This window comes from Squalius cephalus (assembly GCF_949319135.1).
Source record: "Squalius cephalus genome assembly, chromosome: 11".
NCBI classification, from domain to species: Eukaryota; Metazoa; Chordata; class Actinopteri; order Cypriniformes; family Leuciscidae; genus Squalius; species Squalius cephalus.
Window position 1 is genome coordinate 6,852,958 of NC_137132.1, and position 22,239 is coordinate 6,875,196.

Sequence of the window (22,239 nt, forward strand, 5' to 3'; positions counted from 1 at the left end):
GTGAGACGCCCTCTGGCTTTCAGATCGAGCAGCATTTACTACCGATCACAGACCCGTACTTCACTGACAAACTGCACATAAAATAATCACAGCCTTTACCAGATCACGTGCGGTTTCACTTTGATCAGTTGTGCAGCCCTAATATCAAACTAGTCAAGTCAAGTCATCTTCATTTATATAGCGCTTTTAACAATGTAGCTTTACAGAGATAAACGTATAATTTAAGGTAACAGAGATTGTTTTGGCTTTATAGCGGTTCTTTAATAAAGTTATTTTCCAGCTAAAATTAGTTTTGATTGATTAGCTTCCGTCGCAACGGTCATTTGTTATTAAATTAGGGGCCGCCAAGACAACACCATTCTCTCTACACAGACTTTAAATGCGAACCTGTGATAAACGCTGATGGCGTTCACATGCGCATTAAGAATTAGTTCTATAGTTATGTGCGTTTGAATATATGTACGCAGGTTTGTAATTCCCTACAGACCAAGCCTAAACAAAATACTGGTCTTTCCTTATAAATTTTGATACAGAATTTTATTTTATTTTGTCACTTCGGGGTAGGTACGTGAAACGAATTTTCCCGACAACGCTTTATCTCTAGAGTGGTAAAGGGATCCTCCATAGGGAGAGACTAGTTGGCACTTCAGCACTGCGTTGTCATCAGGTCCAGGCGAAGGCCCTTCGTCAGATCTGGATACGGCAGGTTGCGGGAAAACCTCGGGATAAACAAAGACACTAAAATTAGCGTAAATGCCATTCTTCTTATGATGTAACGAGTACATCAGGATTTATGGGAAGTGTTCCCGGTTCCGGCTGGCCTAATCTATGCAGCCTAACATTGAATTATCGAAGTCGGTAACACTTTATTTTACGGTACCCTTAATACAGAGTAATTACTTAATTAATTACTTAGTAATAGACGTTGTAATAACATGTAACAAAATGTACTTAACATGTAACTAAGTTATGGAACAGCCTGTACTTACAGATTGTAATTACGCACATGTAATAGGCAGCTACTGTTACACATGTGTAACAAGCCGAGTTGGATAAGGTTTATAAATACACATGAAGTACACTTAAGTACATTCTTGATACACTTTATTTTACGTAGCTTATACCTGTGTAATATTATGTAATTACAATGTAATTAGGAAACTACTGCATGCATTTAAGCTGTGAACTAGTAAGTTAAATCAAACTAAGGCAGAGATGAATAAGGCATGTATACACAAAGTACACTTAAGTACATTCTTGATACACTTTATTTTACGTAGCTTATACCTGTGTAATATTTTGTAATTGCAATGTAATTAGGAAGCTAATGCATGTATTTAAGCTGTGAACTAGTGGGTTAATTCAGATGGATAACATAGGTAGATACACAGGAAGTGCACTTAAGTACAATCTTGATACACTTTATTTTATGTTACATACAAGTAATGCTACAGAACATACACATTTATCATGTGTAACTGCAGACCTTAGTAGCCTAACATATTTAAGTACTTGTTGTTACATTGTGTTATACTAAGTACTTTCTTACATAATTACAGTGTACCAAGTCCGTAACACGTATGTAACAGACTCGGCTTGTTACACATGTGTAACAGTAGCTGCCTATTACATGTGCATAATTACAATCTGTAAGTACAGGCCGTTCCATAACTTAGTTACATGTTAAGTACATTTTGTTACATGTTATTACAAAGTCTATTACTAAGTAATTAATTAAGTAATTACTCTGTATCAAGGGTACCGTAAAATAAAGTGTTACCTAGAAGGGTATAATGTATTATGTGAATGCTAGGTCAAAGAGATGTGTCTTTAATCTTGCTTTGAACTGACAGAGTGTGTCTGCTTCCCGGACATTGGTAGGAAGACTGTTCCAAAGTTTTGGTGCTAAATAGGAAAAGGATCTACCGCCAGCAGTCGATTTTGATATTCTAGGTATTATTAACTGGCCAGAATTTTGAGATCTCAATAGACGTGAAGGACTATAATGCGTTAAGAGCTCGCTCAAGTACTGCGGAGCTAAACCATTTAGTGCTTTGTAAGTAATCATATATATTTTAAAATGTATGCGATGTTTAATAGGCAGCCAATGCAGTTTTGACAGAACTGGGCTAATATGGTCATACTTCCTGGTTCTGGTAAGAACTCGAGCTGCTGCGTTTTGGACTAGCTGTAGTTTGTTTATTAAAAGTGCAGGGCAACCAGCCAATAGAGCATTACAATAATCTAGCCTTGAGGTCATGAACGCATGAACTAATTGTTCCGCATTTGTCAATGAGATCATATGACGTAATTAAGATATATTTTTAAGATGGAAAAATGCGGTTTTACAGATACTAGACATGTGACTTTCAAATGAAAGATTGGTATCAAAGTGCACACTCAGGTTCCTAACCGACGACGAAGACTTAACAGAGCAGCCATTAAGTGTTAGACAGTATTCTAGGTTATTACGTGAGGAAGTTTTTTGTCCAATAATTAGAATCTCTGTTTTTTCAGAATTAAGTAGTAGGAAATTGCTAGTCATCCAATTTTTATATCAGCTATGCATTCTGTTAATTTTGTGAATTGGTAAGTTTCGTTAGGTTTTGAAGAAATATAGAGCTGAGTATCGTCGGCATAACAGTGAAAGCTAATTCCATGTTTCCTAATGGTATCATGTACAGAGTGAACAGCAGCGGTCCTAGTACTGAGCCTTGTGGTACGCCATACTGAACTTATGATCAATGAGACATCTCTTCATTTACTGCTACAAACTGATAACGGTCAGATAAGTATGATTTAAACCATGCTAGTGCAATTCCACTAATGCCAACATAGTTTTCTAGTCTATTTAAAAGAATGTTGTGGTCAATGGTGTCAAACGCAGCACTAAGATCGAGTAACACTAATAGAGAGATACAACCACGATCGGATGATAAGAGCAAATCATTTGTGACTCTAATGAGAGCAGTCTCAGTACTATGGTACGGCCTAAATCTGGACTGAAAATCCTCACAGATATCATTTCTTTCAAGAAAGGAACACAGTTGTGAAGATACTGCTTTTTCTAATATCTTTGACAGAAAAGGTAGATTTGAGATCGACCTGTAATTGACTAATTCTGTAGGATCAAGTTGCGTTTTTTTAACAAGCGGTTTAATCATAGCCAGCTTAAAGGTTTTCGGTACGTATCCTAGAGACAAAGATGAATTAATGATATTAAGAAGAGGATCTATGACCTCTGGAAGCATTTCTTTTAGTAGCTTAGTCGGTATAGGGTCTAACATACATGTTGTCGATTTAGATGAATTAACAAGTTTGCAAAATTCTTCCTCTCCTATAGCAATAAATGAATCCAATTTTTCCTCCGGGAGACTACAATGCACTGCCTGATGCGATACTGTAGTAGACGGTTGCATAGTTATAATTTTGTCCCTGATATTATCAATCTTATAAAGTGAAGAAGTTCATAAAGTCATTACTGCTGTGCTGCTTGGAAACTTCTTGGCTTGAAGCTTTCTTTTTTGTTAGTTTAGCCACCGTTTCAAATAAATACCTAGGATTTTGTTTATTTTCTTCTAATAGGGTTGAAAAATAAGCAGATCTAGCAGCTTTTAAAGCCTCTCTGTAAGCAATCGAGCTCTCTTTCCATGAAATGCGAAATACCTCTAGTTTTGTTTTCTTCCAGTTGCGCTCCATTTTTCTGGCTGCTCTCTTAAGGGCCCGAGTATGCTCGTTGTACCACGGCGTTGGACTATTTTCTTTAATCTTCTTTAAGCGCAACGGAGCAACTGTATCTAAAGTGCTGGAAAAGAGAGAGTTAAAAGTTTCTGTTGCAATATCGAGTTCTTCTAAGCTATCTGGGATGCTGAGATGATGAAACTGATCAGGAAGATTATTGATAAAGCAATCTTTAGTGGCAGAAGTGATAGGTCTAACATATTTGAAACACTGAGTCGGCTTTGCAGTCTTGGCTAAATGAAGTTTACACGAGACTAGATAATGATCTGAGATGTCATCGCTCTGCTGCAGAATTTCAACGGCATCAACATCTATTCCATGTGATAATATTAGATCTAGAGTATGATTACGACAGTGAGTAGGTCCTGACACGTGTTGTCTAACTCCAATTGAGTTTACAATGTCTTTAAATGCCAATCCCAATGCATCTTTTTCATTATTGATGTGTATATTAAAATCACCAACAATTAGTACTTTATCTGCAGTCAATATTAATTCTGATAGAAAGTCTGCAAATTCTTTGAAAAAGTCTTTATGGTGCCCTGGTGGCCTGTATACAGTAGCCAGCACAAATCTCAAACGTGATTTATCATTTATACTATATATTTTTATACTAACACTTCAAAAGAATTATATTTAAAACTTGATTTCTTAGTGGTTTTGAAAATATTACTATAGATTACAGCAACTCCTCCCCCTTTGCGTTTCAGACGAGGCTCATGTTTATAACAGTAATCTTGCGCGGTGGACTCATTTAAAGTAATGTAATCGTTTGGTTTTAGCCAGGTTTCTGTCAAACACAGCACATCTAGGTTATTATCTGAAATCATATCATTAACAATGAGTGCTTTTGGAGTAAGCGATCGAATATTCAGCAACCCAAGCTTTAGCATTTGCTCATCTGTATTATAGCTGTTTTTTATTTGTTGAACATCAATTAAATTTTTAACCTTAGATGGGTTTAAACGTTTTTTGGATTTCCAAATTCGGGGAACAGACACAGTCTCTATGTGATGATAGCTAGGTGAAAGAGGCTCTATGTGATGGGATTTATCTGACCTGGGTGACGCGAGGCCACTAGCAGACGGTCGGTTTAGCCAGTCTGTCTGCTTCCTGACCTGAGCCCCAGATTCTCATGTTTGAGCTCTAAGACTATGAGCCATATTACTAGAGAGAAGAGCAGCACCATCCCAGGAGGGATGAATACCATCTCTTTTCAACAGGTCAGGTTTGCCCCAAAAACATTTCCAATTGTCTATAAATTCTATATTATTAAGCGGACACCACCGAGACAGCCAACCGTTAAGCGAACACAATCTACTAACTATCTCATCACTCCTGCGAACAGGAAGGGGGCCAGAGCAAATTACTGTGCATGACATCGTACTTGCGAGTTCACACACCTCTTTAATATTAATTTTGGTGATCTCCGACTGGCGGAGTCGAACATCATTAGTGCCGACGTGAATAATGATCTTAGAGAATTTACGATTAGCATTAGCCAGCACTTTTAAATTTGCTTTGATGTCAGGCGCTCTGGCTCCCGGCAAACATGTGACTATGGTGGTTTGTGTCTCTATTTTCACGTTCCGTGTAATAGAATCGCCAATAACTAGGGCACAATCATTCTCAGTGGGTGTTTCACTGAGCGGGGCAAATCGATTTGTTATGGTAATCGGAACGGAAGAGTGTTTTTTTGATCCACGACTAGAGCGATCCCTCACTGTCACCCATTTGCCTGGCTGCGCAGGCACTAATTCAGCTGGAACCGCATCATGTAAAGAGTTCACTATGCTAGGCACATCCAAAATAGTATCTGAAGCTCTAGCACTCTTACTATCCTCAATTAAAGTTTGGATGTGTGTTTCTAGTTCTGAAATCTTCTCTGTCAGCCTAACTGTCTCCTTACATTTATCACATATAAATCCTATATTGCCAACAGAGAAGTCTATGCTAAACATGTGACATGAAGTGCAGGTGACAATAACAGGACAAGACATTACTCACCGTGTTTGTTGAGTGATTCTTACTCACCTGAGCAGGCACGTGCAGAGGGGGGGGCGTTGGGTGCTCGAGCACCTGCCCCTTTGCCCCTTGGTGCCCAAAGTGCCCTTTTATCAAGGCAAAATTTCCTCTCCTTTTTTTGTAATTAAAGGCCCTTTTGTGGATGCCTGCCCAACCTAACTATTAGTAAAATGAATTAATAATAATTTAGCCATAAATGAAATGACCCACATGATGACCTTTCACCTGACGAACTCATCCGGGACGATACCTTACGCTGCACGCACATTTTTTAATTTCGCGCGGCTACGCGCACTACCAGAAGATATCTTCAAATCTGCGGCTGCTGGTAAGTGGCGTTTCATTCTCAGCGAAGTGATTTTGATGTTTGTTTAGTTATTATTATTATTTTACAAGGACGACGTGAAGAGAGCATGCAGATATGTTGTTTATATTGCAGTGTGTAGGCTGTAGAAGTAACTGTTTTCCTGAATGCCATCAAGATTGAAACCGAGACTGATTTCATAACAGGTCAATAAACAAATAGTTAAAATTAAGTCACTTACATTTTAGACGCAATGACTGTTTTTGTTCTGTTTCTGCAGCGAAAATAGTTCCAAACAAAGATCACCGCAGAACCATAGCGCATCTCACAGCAACACTTGTTGCATTACTGAATGATTCAGCGTTTTGAACGAATCGGTTGAGTCAAAGATTCAATTACCCATTCACAAACTGCCTCATTCTGAATAAATCAGCCGTTTGAACGAATCGTTTGAATGAATGACTCAATGACTCGCTCATTAAAACGGTCGCCTGCCGCCTCCTACTGGCGGTTTAGTTTCATAAAGTATCATTCTTTTCAACATTCCTTATTTGTATATTCAAAAATATTTAAAATAATCTAATTTAATACAGTTATAATTTTTCAATGTAAATTATTTAATTTGATAGGTAACAGCCTAGTGTCTTATTATTGTAATTGAATATATTGATCAAATTTAAGAATTTGAAATAAAAGATGAAAGATGCATACATTTAATACAATTAGGGTGCCCTTTATAAAAGGTACAAAAAATTAGAGTTTTCAAACAGTGATGTAATGAAACATTGACAATTTAAGTTTGAAGGGAGAAAAGCCTCTGTTTAGGCTATTAAGGAAATGTAATTTTGCCAAAAGAAGAACTTTTATTTTATATAAATGTTAATTTTAAATCAGCCTACTTCAGTGTGATATGTTACCATATTATCATGCTTAACACTGAGAATTTCAATAATTGTAATGTGATGATCAGATGAAGATATCTAAATCAAAGAATATGGGCGGTTTGCGGGTGGATTAATTATTTTTAACAGTGGATTCGGGTGACTCAAAGTGCACCAGATTAATGAATTTATCTTTAAAATGTACAAAATTTTCTTACGGGGGGGCATGCCCCCACACCCCCCTAGAGGTAGCGAGCTCAACCCAAAAAAATACTGTGGGAAACACATTAGGCTATATGATGATCTACAAAAAAAATACAAATTAATTATCTTATTATTAAAATACATTATTAGGATTTTACCACCTCCGTCTTATTTTAAGCCAGGAAAAACACAGCCCCATTTAAAGCCTTGTTCCATGTGCCCCCCTTTTATACTTTGAGCACCTGCCCCTCCAGAGGTCTCTGCACGGCCCTGCACCTGAGCTTTTATGAACTCAAAGGCGCGAGCGCGCGAGAGAAAAATAAATAAATAAAAATAGCTGAGCGCACGGGTGGCGCGTTAGCAGGCTAGCGAATTGCTAGCGTGTTGTGCTAGTAGTAACGGAAGCTAGCGATGTCAGGTTAATCTGAGATGTTGGGTAAGCTGTATTTAGTAGTAGTATAAACAACTAGAAATTGTAGTAAATGATGGTTCAAAACAAGGAAATACGAGGCTAAGACGGAGCTTACAGCACCGAAGCAAACACACTCACAGCAGGCAGCGAGGCAGACAGGAGCAATCGATCAGACAGCCTTACAACAAATACAACATTAGATTCGTATTATTGACTGCGCCTGAATGTATATTGTTTTATATTTAGGAATTAAAATACAAAAATATGTGCAATAAAAATTATCTGAAAAATAAAAGTTCCATCTTATTATTGCCCCTGTCCGTCTCTTTCCTAAATGTTTCTTGTGCATCTGTGGTGTGTTTTATTATTATTGTTGTTATTGCTGTTATTACAATATATTATGATAACACACATTGTTATATATACACTCACCTAAAGGATTATTAGGAACACCATACTAATACTGTGTTTGACCCCCTTTCGCCTTCAGAAATGCCTTAATTCTATGTGGCATTGATTCAACAAGGTGCTGAAAGCGTTCTTTAGAAATGTTGGCCCATATTGATAGGATAGCATCTTGCAGTTGATGGAGATTTGTGGGATGCACATCCAGAGCACAAAGGAGGGAGGGCGTTTTCATATTTAGCTCCAAAACTCTGGAATAGCCTTCCTGATACTGTTCGTTGCTCAGACTCGCTCTCCCAGTTTAAAACTAGATTAAAGGCGCATCTCTTCAGTCAGGCATTCATATAATATTTTTAATCTTACAGTTAAATCCGGTCTTCTAGTTCATAAACGCCAGAGGAGAACTGGCCCCCGACTGAGCCTGGGTTCTCCCAAGGTTTTTTTTTTCTCCATTAGGTCACCTGATGGAGTTTCAGGTCACCATTAGGTCACTTGATGGAGTTTTTCGGTTCCTTGCCACCGTTGCCTTTGGCTTGCTCAGTTGGGGATATTTTGGGAATATTAATTTATTTTTATCAATCAATAAATTCCACTAGAAAAAAATATTTTAATTTAATACTGTGAAGCTGCTTTGATACAATTTGTATTGTGAAAAGCGCTATATACTTGACTTGACTTGACAAGGCTCCCGTTCCACCACATCCCAAAGATGCTCTTTTGGGTTGAGATCTGGTGACTATGGGGGCCATTTTAGTACAGTGTCATGTTCAAGAAACCAATTTGAAATGATTCGAGCTTTGTGACATGGTGCATTATCCTGCTGGAAGTAGCCATCAGAGGATGGGTACATGGTGGTCATAAAGGGATGGACATGGTCAGAAACAATGCTCAGGTAGGCCGTGGCATTTAAACGATGCCCAATTGGCACTAAGTGGCCTAAAGTGTGCCAAGAAAACATCCCCCACACCATTACACCACCACCACCAGCCTGCACAGTGGTAACAAGGCATGATGGATCCATGTTCTCATTCTGTTTACGCCAAATTATGACTCTACCATCTGAATGTCTCAACAGAAATCGAGACTCATCAGACCAGGCAACATTTTTCCAGTCTTCAACTGTCCAATTTTGGTGAGCTTGTGCAAATTGTAGCCTCTTTTTCCTATTTGTAGTGGAGATGAGTGGTACCCGGTGGGGTCTTCTGCTGTTGTAGCCCATCTGCCTCAAGGTTGTGCATGTTGTGGCTTAACAAATGCTTTGCTGCATACCTCGGTTGTAACGAGTGGTTATTTCAGTCAAAGTTGCTCTTCTATCAGCTTGAATCAGTCGGCCCATTCTCCTCTGACCTCTAGCATCAACAAGGCATTTTCGCCCACAGGACTGCCGCATACTGGATGTTTTTCCCTTTTCACACCATTCTTTGTAAACCCTAGAAATGGTTGTGCGTGAAAATCTCAGTAACTGAGCAGATTGTGAAATACTCAGACCGGCCCGTCTGGCACCAACAACAATGCCACGCTCAAAATTGCTTAAATCACCTTTCTTTCCCATTCTGACATTCAGTTTGGAGTTCAGGAGATTGTCTTGACCAGGACCACACCCCTAAATGCATTTAAGCAACTGCCATGTGATTGGTTGATTAGATAATTTCATTAATGAGAAATTGAACAGGTGTTCCTAATAATCCTTTAGGTGAGTGTATATAATATAAAATACATAGGCCTTAGGCCTATACACTGTTAAGAAAGGTGTAGGTTTCAAACTTTAGGTGACTAAAAAAAATCACTAAAATAACACAAAAAAAACAGTGAATGACTCAAAAATAGGCATGAATCCAAAATACATAAAACTTCATTTCAATTTTTTAAAACTGATTTTTATTCATGAATAACACAAGGACAAAAAAAATCATATAACAACTCAATAGAGAAAAATTGATTACAGTTGATACAAAAATAGTAATAGTCTAATTGACTTGAATTTGTGAAGTTAGACTTGAATAGTCAATATATTTCCCATATTTGTATATGTCTATGATATTATCTGAAAATTATAATCCACTGTAAACAAGTCTCATCAAAGTGGTTTTCCCTATCATACGGATAAAGCTTTGCATAACCAACTCTTAAATATCACATTCAATGTTATAGAAAATAATCTTCATGACAGAAATTCACAAATATAGCCTATAAACATTTGAGAACAGAAACGCATCACGTAACTGTAACCTCTATGGGACTGACAGGAAGAACGAAAGACTCGGACCCGAACCCGAACTCAAGACTTGAAAGATGAACTAATAATTTCTGTGATACTGACTGCATAGCCTCTATGTGTAGTCCCCTGGTGGGGACTAATGGCAGTACTGACTACGCCACCCCTTTGGACAAGACTGGTGAGAGCAAGGGGACTCTATTTTATAAAGAATCACACACAGGCTTGGCTTAGCAAAATAAAAAGATACAATCTTTATTTCATCTGAGTAAAATATGAGTTGCTTTTGGTTGTCAAAAAATAACACACAAATCCATAATTTAACATAGGGATAAGCCATAGGTGGGTGGGCCACCGGAATAAAAGCTTGACCAGGCCTAGGTTTCAATACCACACGTGAGCTAAGACACACCACTTTAGAGTAGAACAAACACTACAAACTCAGCTTACACAATACCTCAACCATGCTCTTTGAGCTATTTCAAAAGATGCACACTTCACAGCATTACACTGCACACATTGATTCCAAATGGGTGAAGCACTCTAAAGAAACCAGGCTAGAACCTGGTAGGTAATCTATCATAGGGGCCCAATCCACACCGAGGCAATTACTAGGGAAGGGGGGTTGAGACAAACAAACAAACAAAAAAGAAGAAACCAATAGCCAGTAACCACAATCAGTTCACTAACACAAATCTCTTACAGCCCGCCGGCTAGTAGGAAAAAAAAAAAAAAAAAAGAAATAAACAAAAATGGAAAAGTGTCTTAAAAGCAGCACCTGCACATACACATTCAAACACACTCATGAGAACAGCAGCCGACAATTGGATGGCAGTAGCCTCTATAAAAAAAAAAAACGAGAGACCCAGTTGAGTGCTCTGTGCAGCTTAGATTCATAATCAGTCAGTCTATTTACTTATAAACACATGCGCTCACACGCCGAACACAAGACCCATACATTAAATACGGGAATATCCTAGCCAGATGTGAGCCGGTAGAATTACTGAGAGAAAAATCCTCTACCCTTATTTCTTTCAGCAAGGACCATGAAGCACATACATTTGTTACGTTTTACTTTTTAACAAACACATTATAATCAAAGCCATAACATACCTTTTTGCAGTCTAGCGATTAGATGAGTAGACAGCGTTCCGGCGCTTCACACATTCGCCAGGGTCACAATGAATGCTGGCGAACATAACAACGGAGCCTCATTACAACTAAAGCAGAAAACAAGCAGGGACATGCCAAAACAGCTAGAATAAAAGTGTACCTCCTCTATGCTTGTCAGTCTAGGCATTCCATGTATTGGAAGTGCGCGTACACACACACAAACAGTGGCACTGTTAGCAATCAAATCGCATCTGATGTCGTTAGCCTATAATGAGTAGATGTGACATTCTATATGTTATTTATTGACTGGTCTAGGTATGTCGTTATTTTTATTCCTTATTGGAATCTGTATGTAAAGCACTTTGATTCAACCCTGGTTGTGTTTTAACAGTGCTATATAAATAAACAAACACAAACACACAATCACTCGGTCACACCTTAGACCATCAAGAAAACAAGAAAACCTCCCTTAGTGCACTGAACCCAAGTAACCATACAACAACAGATAGTTTGGACATCCCTTGCGTTACAAACAGCACCCCGGAACACTGCTGCACTTAGTTGAACATGGGTCAGTCGGTCCTAAGGGATGGGTGAACGCCGTTCGGAAGGGAGGGGCGATGGCCTCCGTCGGAACCCGGAGTGGCGGGAGTGCGGTAACACAAACGAACCTGGAGACACAGTGAATGCTCCCGGCATGAGGAACCCAGGTGCCTATACACCTGCCTGCTCTTAATTGCTAACCTCTCCCACCCACATTAGATGACATAGCAATACGGGAGGCGGAGAAAGAAAAGAGAGCGCCTCAAACCCACAGGCCACATATGAGACTGACAGGAAGAACGAAAGACTCGGTCCGTCCGAACCCATGACTCGAAAGATGAACTAATCATTTCTCTTTCCGGTACTGACAGCATAGCCTCTACAGGACTGACAGGAAGAACGAAAGACTCGGACCTGTCCCGAACCCGAAGACTCGAGAGAGATTAACTAATCATTTCTGTTTCCAGTACAGATTCAGAACCCAAATGTTGTGTAATGCGCATGCGCGGCCAACACAAATAGAACGAATCACTCTCAGAGAACGAATCGCTCATGAACGACACATCACTACTTTCCTGTGAAAATAGTTGGCAACACTGGTTTGGATGCGTGTCTCTAGTTCTGAAATCTTCTCCATCAGCCTGACTGTCTCCTTGCATTTATCACATATAAATCCTATATTGCCGACAGAGATGGCTATGCTAAACATGTGACATGAATTGCAGGTGACAATAACAGGACAAGACATTACTCACCATGTTTGACTGATTCTTACTCATCTGGGCTTTTTATGAACTCAAAGGCGCGGGCACGCGAGAGAAAATAAATAACAAATAACTGAGCTCAAGGGTGACGCGTTAACAGGCTAGCAAATTGCTAGCGTGTTGTGCTAATAATAACGGAAGCTAGCGATGTCAGGTTAATCTGAGATTTTGGGTAAGCTGTATTTAGTAGTATAAACAACTAGAAATGATAGTAGATGATGGTTCAAAACAGAAAGAAATACGAGGCTAAGACGGAGCTTACAGCACTGAAGAAAACGAACTCACAGCAGGCAGCCAGGCAGACAGGAGCAATCGAACACTTCAGGTTTTGGCCTAAGATCAGAGGAAACTTTTAGGATTTGCAAAATTTGTCTCAGACGGCCAAATCGTGGCCAAAATCGCACAGTGTGCTGTCGTCTTAACAGTAAAACTAGCCTATGTTGTGAAAAGTGTCATTTATGAAAGCAGATTTTGCATAAGACTGAATTTTAATATAGTGCACAGTGTTTACGCTACATTCATTCTGCTGTGGTGGTCCGCCACACCAAAAATCATCCCGCCTCGGCTGCAGCTTCTCAGTGAGGTCCGATATTGTGCATACTATTGTGTTATGCCCCACTAAAGGCATAAAAAACATCTTAAAGCACCATAAAGTTTTCGTGCACTATATTTTAAGACTTCTAAAGTCATTGTATAGCATAATGTGAGGTAAAAATGTATATTTAAGTCGTTAAGTTAAAGTTAATGGAAACTCATCTGTAATTCTCCATTCAGCATTCAAACAGCACGTCGCGTTCGGTTACGACAGTAACACGATGACACTCTCTCCAAGATAAATGTTCCCATTATTATACTTTATTTTTTGATAAAGGTCTATGGTTTGCATAAAATCATATTCCTTTCTCCCGGTTGTCTGTTTGATTACAGCACTGCAGTAGAGAGCACTATGAATTGTTCTTCATGCGCACCTTAACTGAAATTTAAAACTGTTAAAAGAAAAGGCTCAATAAACTGTTGCATATACACTCACCTAAAGGATTATTAGGAACACCTGTTCAATTTCTCATTAATGAAATTATCTAATCAACCAATCACATGGCAGTTGCTTAAATGCATTTAGGGGTGTGGTCCTGGTCAAGACAATCTCCTGAACTCCAAACTGAATGTCAGAATGAGAAAGAAAGGTGATTTAAGCAATTTTGAGCGTGGCATTGTTGTTGGTGCACAACCATTTCTAGGGTTTACAAAGAATGGTGTGAAAAGGGAAAAACATCCAGTGTGCGGCAGTCCTGTGGGCGAAAATGCCTTGTTGATGCTAGAGGTCAGAGGAGAATGGGTCGACTGATTCAAGCTGATAGAAGAGCAACTTTGACTGAAATAACCACTCGTTACAACCGAGGTATGCAGCAAAGCATTTGTGAAGCCACAACACGCACAACCTTGAGGCGGATGGGCTACAACAGCAGAAGACCCCACCGGGTACCACTCATCTCCACTACAAATAGGAAAAAGAGGCTACAATTTGCACGAGCTCACCAAAATTGGACAGTTGAAGACTGGAAAAATGCTGCCTGGTCTGATGAGTCTCGATTTCTGTTGAGACATTCAGATGGTAGAGTCAGAATTTGGCGTAAACAGAATGAGAACATGGATCCATCAAGTCAAGTCAAGTCAAGTTTATTTATATAGCGCTTTTCACAACACAGGCTGTATCAAAGCAGCTTCACAGCAATAAATTAGAACAATACATCAATGTTTGTTTCTAGTGGAACGTCTACATTTGGTAATGCTGATCAATAGTATCGTTGATTGATTAATTAAATTAAATATCCCCAACTGAGCAAGCCAAAGGCAACAGTGGCAAGGAACCGAAAAACTCCATCAGGTGACCTAATGGAGAAAAAAAAAACCTTGGGAGAACCCGGGCTCAGTCGGGGGCCAGTTCTCCTCTGGCGTTTATATGCTAGATGTCGGATTTAACTGTAAGATTAAAAGTATTATATGAATGCCTGGCTGAAGAGATGCGTCTTTAATCTAGTTTTAAACTGGGAGAGCGAGTCTGAGCAACGCACAGTATCCGGAAGACTATTCCAGAGTTTTGGTGCTAAATGTGAAAATGCACTCCCTCCTTTGGTGGATCTGGATATCCTAGGTATGACCAAAAGCCTCGAATTTAGTGACCTTAAAGAGCGCGATGGATTATAGGGCGATAGAAGATCCGTTAAATAGACTGGAGCTAAGCCGTTTAGGGCTTTATAAGTCAGTAGCAATACCTTGTAATTAATACGGGACTTTATAGGTAACCAATGTAGTGATGATAAAATCTGTGTTATATGATCATATTTTCTTGATCTAGTTAGAACTCTAGCGGCGGCATTTTGGACTAACTGTAGCTTGTTTATTGAGGATGCAGGACAACCGGCTAATAACGCATTACAGTAATCTAGTCTCGAAGTCATGAATGCATGAACTAACTTTTCTGCATCAGAAACTGATAGCATGTCACGTAGCTTAGCAATGTTTCTAAGGTGGAAAAAGGCTGTTCTTGTTACATATGAAATATGATTTTCAAAAGACAGGTTGCAGTCTAATATAACACCCAGGTCTTTTACTGTAGAGGATGAAGTAACAGGACATCCTACTATGTTAAAGTTGTATTGTGAGAGGTTTTGTGGGTGGTTTTTTGAACCGATAAGTAGTACCTCTGTCTTGTCTGGATTTAATAAAAGAAAATTACGCGTCATCCAATCTTTTATATCTTTAACACACTCTGTCAATTTGGATAATTTAGCGTTTTCATCCGGCCGTGATGAAATATAGATTTGAGTGTCATCAGCATAACAATGGAAACTAATTCCATGTTTCCTTATAATATTTCCAAGTGGCAGCATATATATTGAGAATAATAGAGGGCCTAACACAGATCCCTGCGGCACTCCATAGTTTACTGGAGTTATGATAGATTTTTCTCCATTTAAATAAACAAAATGGTAGCGGTCAGATAAATACGATCTAAACCAGCTTAATGCTTGTCCTTGAACACCAGTATAATTTTGTAATCGATCTAAGAGTATTGTATGATCTATAGTATCGAACGCAGCACTAAGATCAAGTAAAACTAATATTGAGATACAGCCTTGGTCAGAAGCTAAAAGTAAATCATTTGTGATTTTAACGAGCGCAGTTTCAGTGCTATGATGCGGCCTGAACCCAGACTGAAACTTTTCATAGACGTCATTTTCTTGTAAGAAAGAGCCCAGTTGAGCGGACACAACTTTTTCTAGTATTTTAGACATAAAAGGTAGATTTGAAATGGGTCTATAATTTACTAGATTATTCGGATCTAATTGTGGTTTCTTAATGAGAGGTTTTATAACTGCCAGTTTAAATGTTTTTGGAACATAACCTAAAGATAAAGACGAGTTAATAATATTGAGGAGAGGCTCTTCCACTACAGGTAACACTTCTTTCAATAGTTTAGTTGGTATAGGATCTAGTAAACATGTTGTTGTTTTAGATGAAGTAAAAAGTTTATTTAACTCTTTTTGTTCTATAGTTGTAAAGCACTGTAATTGTTCTTGCGGGGTGATAATTGAGGCTGAATTATAAGGCGCGATTGAGGATTGAACGTTTACAATTGTGGTTCTGATGTTTTCTATTTTCTCAGTGAAGAACTTCATGAAATCATTACTACTAAACTGTAATGGAATATTTTGTTCAGGAGTCATCTGTTTATTTGTTAGTCTCGCCACGGTGTTAAATAAGAACTTAGGATTGTTATGGTTGTTTTCTATTAGTTTGCGGAGATGCTCAGCCCTGGCCGCTTTTAGGGCCTTTTTATAACGTGACATACTGTCTTTCCATGCGATTCTAAAGACCTCTAAGTTAGTTTGTTTCCATTTACGCTCTAAATTACGGGTTTCTCTCTTTAGAACACGCGTAGTATTGTTGTACCATGGTGCTTTACTTTTCTCTCTGACCTTTTTTAATCTAATGGGCGCAACAATATCAATGATCCAGAGAGAATGGTGCTCATAGTGCTAGTTAATTCCTCAAGTTCATCTGTTTGTTTGGGTTCACTGAGCAGCTGAGACAGATCCAATAAGCTATTTGAAAAATGATCTATGGTGGATGGAAGGATTGTTCTGCCTAATCGATAACGCGGCGCAGCATGATATATTACAGGAGTACGTAATATGCAAGTTACCATGTAATGGTCAGTGACATTGTCACTTTGTGGAATGATATCTATATCGGTTGGATCGGTTCCATGTGATATAATTAAATCGAGTGTATGATTAAATCGATGAGTTGGTCCGGTAACGTTTTGCTTGACCCCAAAGGAGTTTAATAAATCTGTAAACGCAGCCCCTAACGCATCATTTTGATTATCTACATGGATATTAAAGTCTCCAACAATTAATGCTTTATCGAAGTTAACTAATAGGTCTGAGAGAAGATCTGCAAACTCTTTTAGGAAATCAGCGTAAGGCCCAGGCGGTCTATATACGGTAGCCAAGGCTAGAGATAATAGGGATGTTTTTCGAACATCTAAGAGCGTAACATTTAGTACAAGTACTTCAAATGAAATAAACTTATAACCCGTTTTCTGAGTAACATTGAGAAAATCTCTATAGATTGTTGCAACACCGCCGCCACGACCATTCAGACGGGGCTCGTGCTTATAGGAGTATCCTGATGGAGTAGACTCATTTAGACCGAAATAATCATTTGGTTTAAGCCAGGTTTCAGTAAGGCAAAGTACATCGAAGCTATTATCTGTGACTATTTCATTTACAATAACTGCCTTAGGTGTGAGTGATCTAATGTTTAGAAGACCTAGCTTTAGAAATTGTTTTTGGTTACCAATAGCAACATTTTCTGGTTTAATAACAATTAGATTTTTTCTAGATCCTGCAGTAGATTTATTATTTGATCTCACTAAACGAGGAATAGACACAGTTTCTATGCAATGTTCTACACTATTTATATCAGTTAAATTGGTGCAGCAGAGACTATGATTTGAACTTTTGGTTACTAGTCAAAAGGTATTTAACATTTTGGAGATGTTATCTGACAGAAGATCCGATCCGAATCTGCTTGGGTGTAAGCCATCAGCACGGTAAAGCCTAGGACGCTCCCAAAACAGATTCCAATTATTTACAAAGAGCAGTTTCTGCTCATTGCACCATGACATTAACCATTCATTTAGCGCGAATAATCTACTAAACTTTTCATGACCTAGTCGGTACGTGGGAAGCGGTCCTGACACAATAATCGTTATATCAGGCGATGTGCTGCGTACCGTATCGATCAGATTCCTGAAGTCTTTCTTCAGAACCTCCGTCTGGCGCAGTCTGATGTCTGCCCCTCCCGCGTGCAGGACCACAGTTCCGACGCGCTCGTTCAGAATCTCGGGAACGTGAGCAGCGATTTCAGAAACGCGAGCACCAGGAAAGCAGTGATTATGCACCTTAATTTTACCTAACGTAGCGTGTACCGATGCAATCACTGATGATCACAGCATCGCGTTCTGTTTCGCGAAGAGGGGAGAAACGGTTTTGTGTGGATATCTCGAAAACCGGGAGGGTCGGAGAGAGTTTTCTTGGTCTAGACCTGGCTCGCGTCTTCCGCTGCGGAAAAATCCAGGCTTCGTGATGGCATGTTGGAGCCGGGGTGAACGAGACCATGGCTGATCGCGACCTCGACGTTCGGGACCGATGTTGAGGAACGCACGGAGTAGACGAGGTCGGAGTCATCGGGTTAGTAACGTTAGTCTCTGATTTGTGTGCCTCGGCGCGCGATGTTTCAAGAGCTAACCGCCGGTCTATCAGCTCGGCTTTTCTCACTAAAAGGTCGTGGATCTGTTTCTCAACAGCTTCCAGCTCAGACTGCACCGCGTGCAGCTCAAATGTGTCCTCACCTGCACCAAAAGGTAAACTACTTACATTTGATATATTCGCCATTTTAACAGATGGACAGTAAGTTAAGTTAGCAACGACGCTACCAGTGATGCTATCAATATTAATACTAATTTATGGCTTAAGTCTTGGATATAATCCGTCTTTTTACGGGTACGGGTGTAGAGTAGACGCACGATAGGCGAGAGAAAAAAAAAAAATGTTTGTTTGTAAATGAGTGCGGAGAAGATGCGTTCAGCCGTGATCCACGGATGTAACCTATAAGAGTATCCAGCGTTGGATCACTAGGCTTGAGACGCGTCTGCTCAACAATCCGACCATGGACATATTTCACGTCCCATATTTGATTTCATTTCAAGTCATTCAACTGTGCTCTCCTCTCAGAGTTATAGTCAGTTGCTCACTATCTCACTCTTTACTGTGTAGATCAGTGGGGATTTCTTTAAGACTGCAAGGGAAGCTCGGCTTCCCCTATAATGTCAAAAAAATTAATGGTCAAATATGTACTATTGTGTTAACATTTTATTGACTAAAAATGCGTTAGAAAACGTTCATCTCAAAGACGAGAACAGAATCCGCTACATACAGCAGGTCGGCTGACTCGATTTACTTCTCACACATTCCCGTAGCGTCACAGACAGCGCAGTTAAAATTATTATACTGGTCAAGACTATTGAATGTCTGTAGCCTATAGGCAGTATTTCTGCTCTTTGAAAGTAAAACACATATAGCCCCACAAGCACAGGATCCAGGAAAGTTGTTTTTGGGGTACAATATTTAAATGTATTGCCTATCATGTCCATTTATAGTCTTTACACATCAGCTTGTATACTTGTATGGTTAAAAAGCTGCAAATTTCAAGACGATGACGTCACGTCAGGTCGTCACGTGGGTCACCCGTTTGAAAGTTCAAGACGTTCGGATAGACGTTCGATCGATCGGTCGGTCGGTCGTTCGGATGTTTAATTTCGGCACGGAGTACCCGCCATAACATCCAGCCACAGCCGATGTTGAACACACCTTGGCTGCGTTCAGCCCCGACAAAACGTTTTTTTTTTCTTTTTTTTTTTTTAATGCTTTATTTGAACATTCAGTTTACAATGTGAAATAACAAAATAAGAACACAGCAATAATTATTACGAATAACAAAAATTTAGAATTGTGAAAGAAAACACTTAAACAATATCATCGCACAAAACAAAAAACAGTTAGACAGTGATGTAAATAAAATAAAAGAAACAAAAACAAGACAAAAAAGAAAGACAGAGGGCATTACTTAAATGAAAAGATATCTAAATATTTAGTAAGGAAAAAAGTTTGTATGTCTTACAAATCATACATGTTCTGAGTGCTTTTGGGTTAAGGGAGGAAAAGATTGTAATCAAATAATGTTTTATCTCTTGTAAGAATACCAAAAAAATTGGTTTACAATTTGAAAACTTACATTTGTGAATATAAAATCTACATAGGAAAATAATTAAATTTATTATAAAGCAGGCATTTGAATCCGCTTCAAAAAAGCCAAAAATAACAGTTTTGGGATTCATAGAGAAATTTTGCAAGATATTGCTTGAGATAAACCAACTAATATCTTTCCAAAGTTGCAAAGTATAACTGCACGACCAAAACAAATGAAGAATAGTTTCAGTGTCATTCTGACAGAAAGAGCAATTAGTGTCAAAATCAAAATTGAATTTTTTTTTTAAGAAATTTTTTGACTGGGTAAATAATATTATGAATTAATTTAAAGGATATTTCTTTTACTTTGTTTGTAAGGAGAAATCTTTGTTGTACGGACCATATATTTTTCCAATCTAAATTATCAAAAAGACCATTCCAATATGAGATTGCAGGAGGGGCAGAAATAATGTTCTCAAGGAATAGAACTCTCACTTTATAATTTCTTCCTTTTTTTTCAGTGAAACATGTCTTACCAATAGGAGCGTTGACAGGTTCAAGAAAAGATAACGAACCCAACGAGAGAGTGTTATTTTTGAAAAGCATGAGTATGCCAGATGGAATAGCATCCATAACTGTGGCAAACTCTTTGGGAGTTACAGGTATATTATATTCTGAAAGAAATTCTGCATACCTAAAAAGCAGACCTTCGTTATTAAAAAGCTGTCTAACATGAAATATGCCATTACTAAACCAATGATTATAAAACAAAGATTTATTTTTAAATAAAATACTCCTATTGTTCCATATGTAACACCGATGAGGAGAAAAGTTGTGCTTGTATATGAGAGTCCATGCCAAAAGAACTTGTTGATGAAAGTTAGGTAGCTTGACAGGGAGTTTATAAATATCATAATTACACATTAGAGCAAACTCTGCACCACCAAGTTGCGAGAAGACAAGCTGAGGGAAAATATTCCAAATAGAGGAGGGATTTTTAAGGAATTGATTAAGCCAATTTATTTTAATTGTGTTATTTAGTAAACTAAAATCAATGAAGTTTAAGCCACCGTTTTTTTGAGAATTCAGTATCACTGACTTTTTCAAATAATGGGATTTGTTTTTCCCAAAAAAATTTAACTAAGATTCCATCAATAATTTTACATGTGTGCTTATCAGTGTACAGTGACTGAGCAGCATAAGTAAGGCGAGACAAACCTTCTGCTTTAACAAGCAAACCTCTGCCTTTCAAAGAAAGGTCTCTCTGCAGCCAGCAGTTCAGGCGTTTCATTGTTTTTATAATAATTGGGTCCAGATTAGCAGAGCATCTAGAGTTATCTTTTGCTATTTATATACCCAAATATGTAACACAGTTTTTAACTGCAATACCACAAATTGAAGAGAACATACTGTTTTTTATCGGAAGTAGTTCACATTTATTAAGATTTAGATGTAGGCCAGAGGCTTTAGAAAAGAGATGAAGAGTACTTAAGGCTGCTGGTATTTGCAGAGTCTTTTAAGAACAGAGCAGTATCATCCGCTAACTGATTGATAATTATCTCTGTATTGCCAAAATTGATGCCTTTTAAATGGCTTGCTTTGATGTGTAAACTAAGAAATTGTGTCGCAATTAAGAAAAGATAGGAAGATACTGGACATCCCTGTCTAACACCACGGTTTAAGAAGAATCTGGGAGAGGTACCGTTACTCAACTTAATGGAGCTACTACTGTTCATATACAGCATTTTGACCATATTACAGAAGGAGTCACCAAAACCAATTCTATTTAATAATGGATTCACTGCTAGTGCTAAACTGATCTGATCTGAACTGAGAGTGAAGTGTGTGTCATTGTTCTCTACAGGTTGTGTGATTGTGGCGTCACAGATGAAGGTTTTGCTGCTCTGACTTCAGCTCTGAGATCAAACCCTGAACACCTGAGAGATCTGAATCTGTCTGAGAATAAAATAGGAGAATCAGTGGATCTGCTGTCTGATGTACTACAGAATCCTCACTGTAAACTGGAGAAATTGTGGTAAGATCATATTTGACTCTCACACATGAATCACAATGTAAAGTATATTTGAAGTGTTCAGCCTCTTTCTGCTGCTGTGAGTTCAGATTATTGAGCTGTAAATGAACATGTTTTACATCATCAATCAATGTCACGTTTGGTGATGTGAGCTGCGTTACACGCAGGATTGAAATGGTGGCTACAAAGAAATCTTTAATGTTCATTTTGGTCATGGCTTGTTTTGAAAAACGAAGACAATGTGACGGTTGTCGTAGGAGAAGTCACTGCAGGACTGAGAG

The 22,239-nt window shown here is 38.6% G+C and overlaps 1 protein-coding gene across 1 annotated transcript in view; it reads left to right on the forward strand.

Moving 5' to 3' along the window:
* Window positions 1–22,239, forward strand: part of LOC307167267 (NACHT, LRR and PYD domains-containing protein 3-like) — a gene marked incomplete at its 5' end in the record, with an annotated part of 92,982 nt that overhangs the window by 29,376 nt on the left and 41,367 nt on the right. The window contains one exon of the mRNA XM_079886253.1: window positions 21,791–21,961. Within this exon, the coding sequence (XP_079742379.1) occupies window positions 21,791–21,961 (171 nt within the window). The remainder of the gene's footprint in view (window positions 1–21,790; window positions 21,962–22,239) is intronic.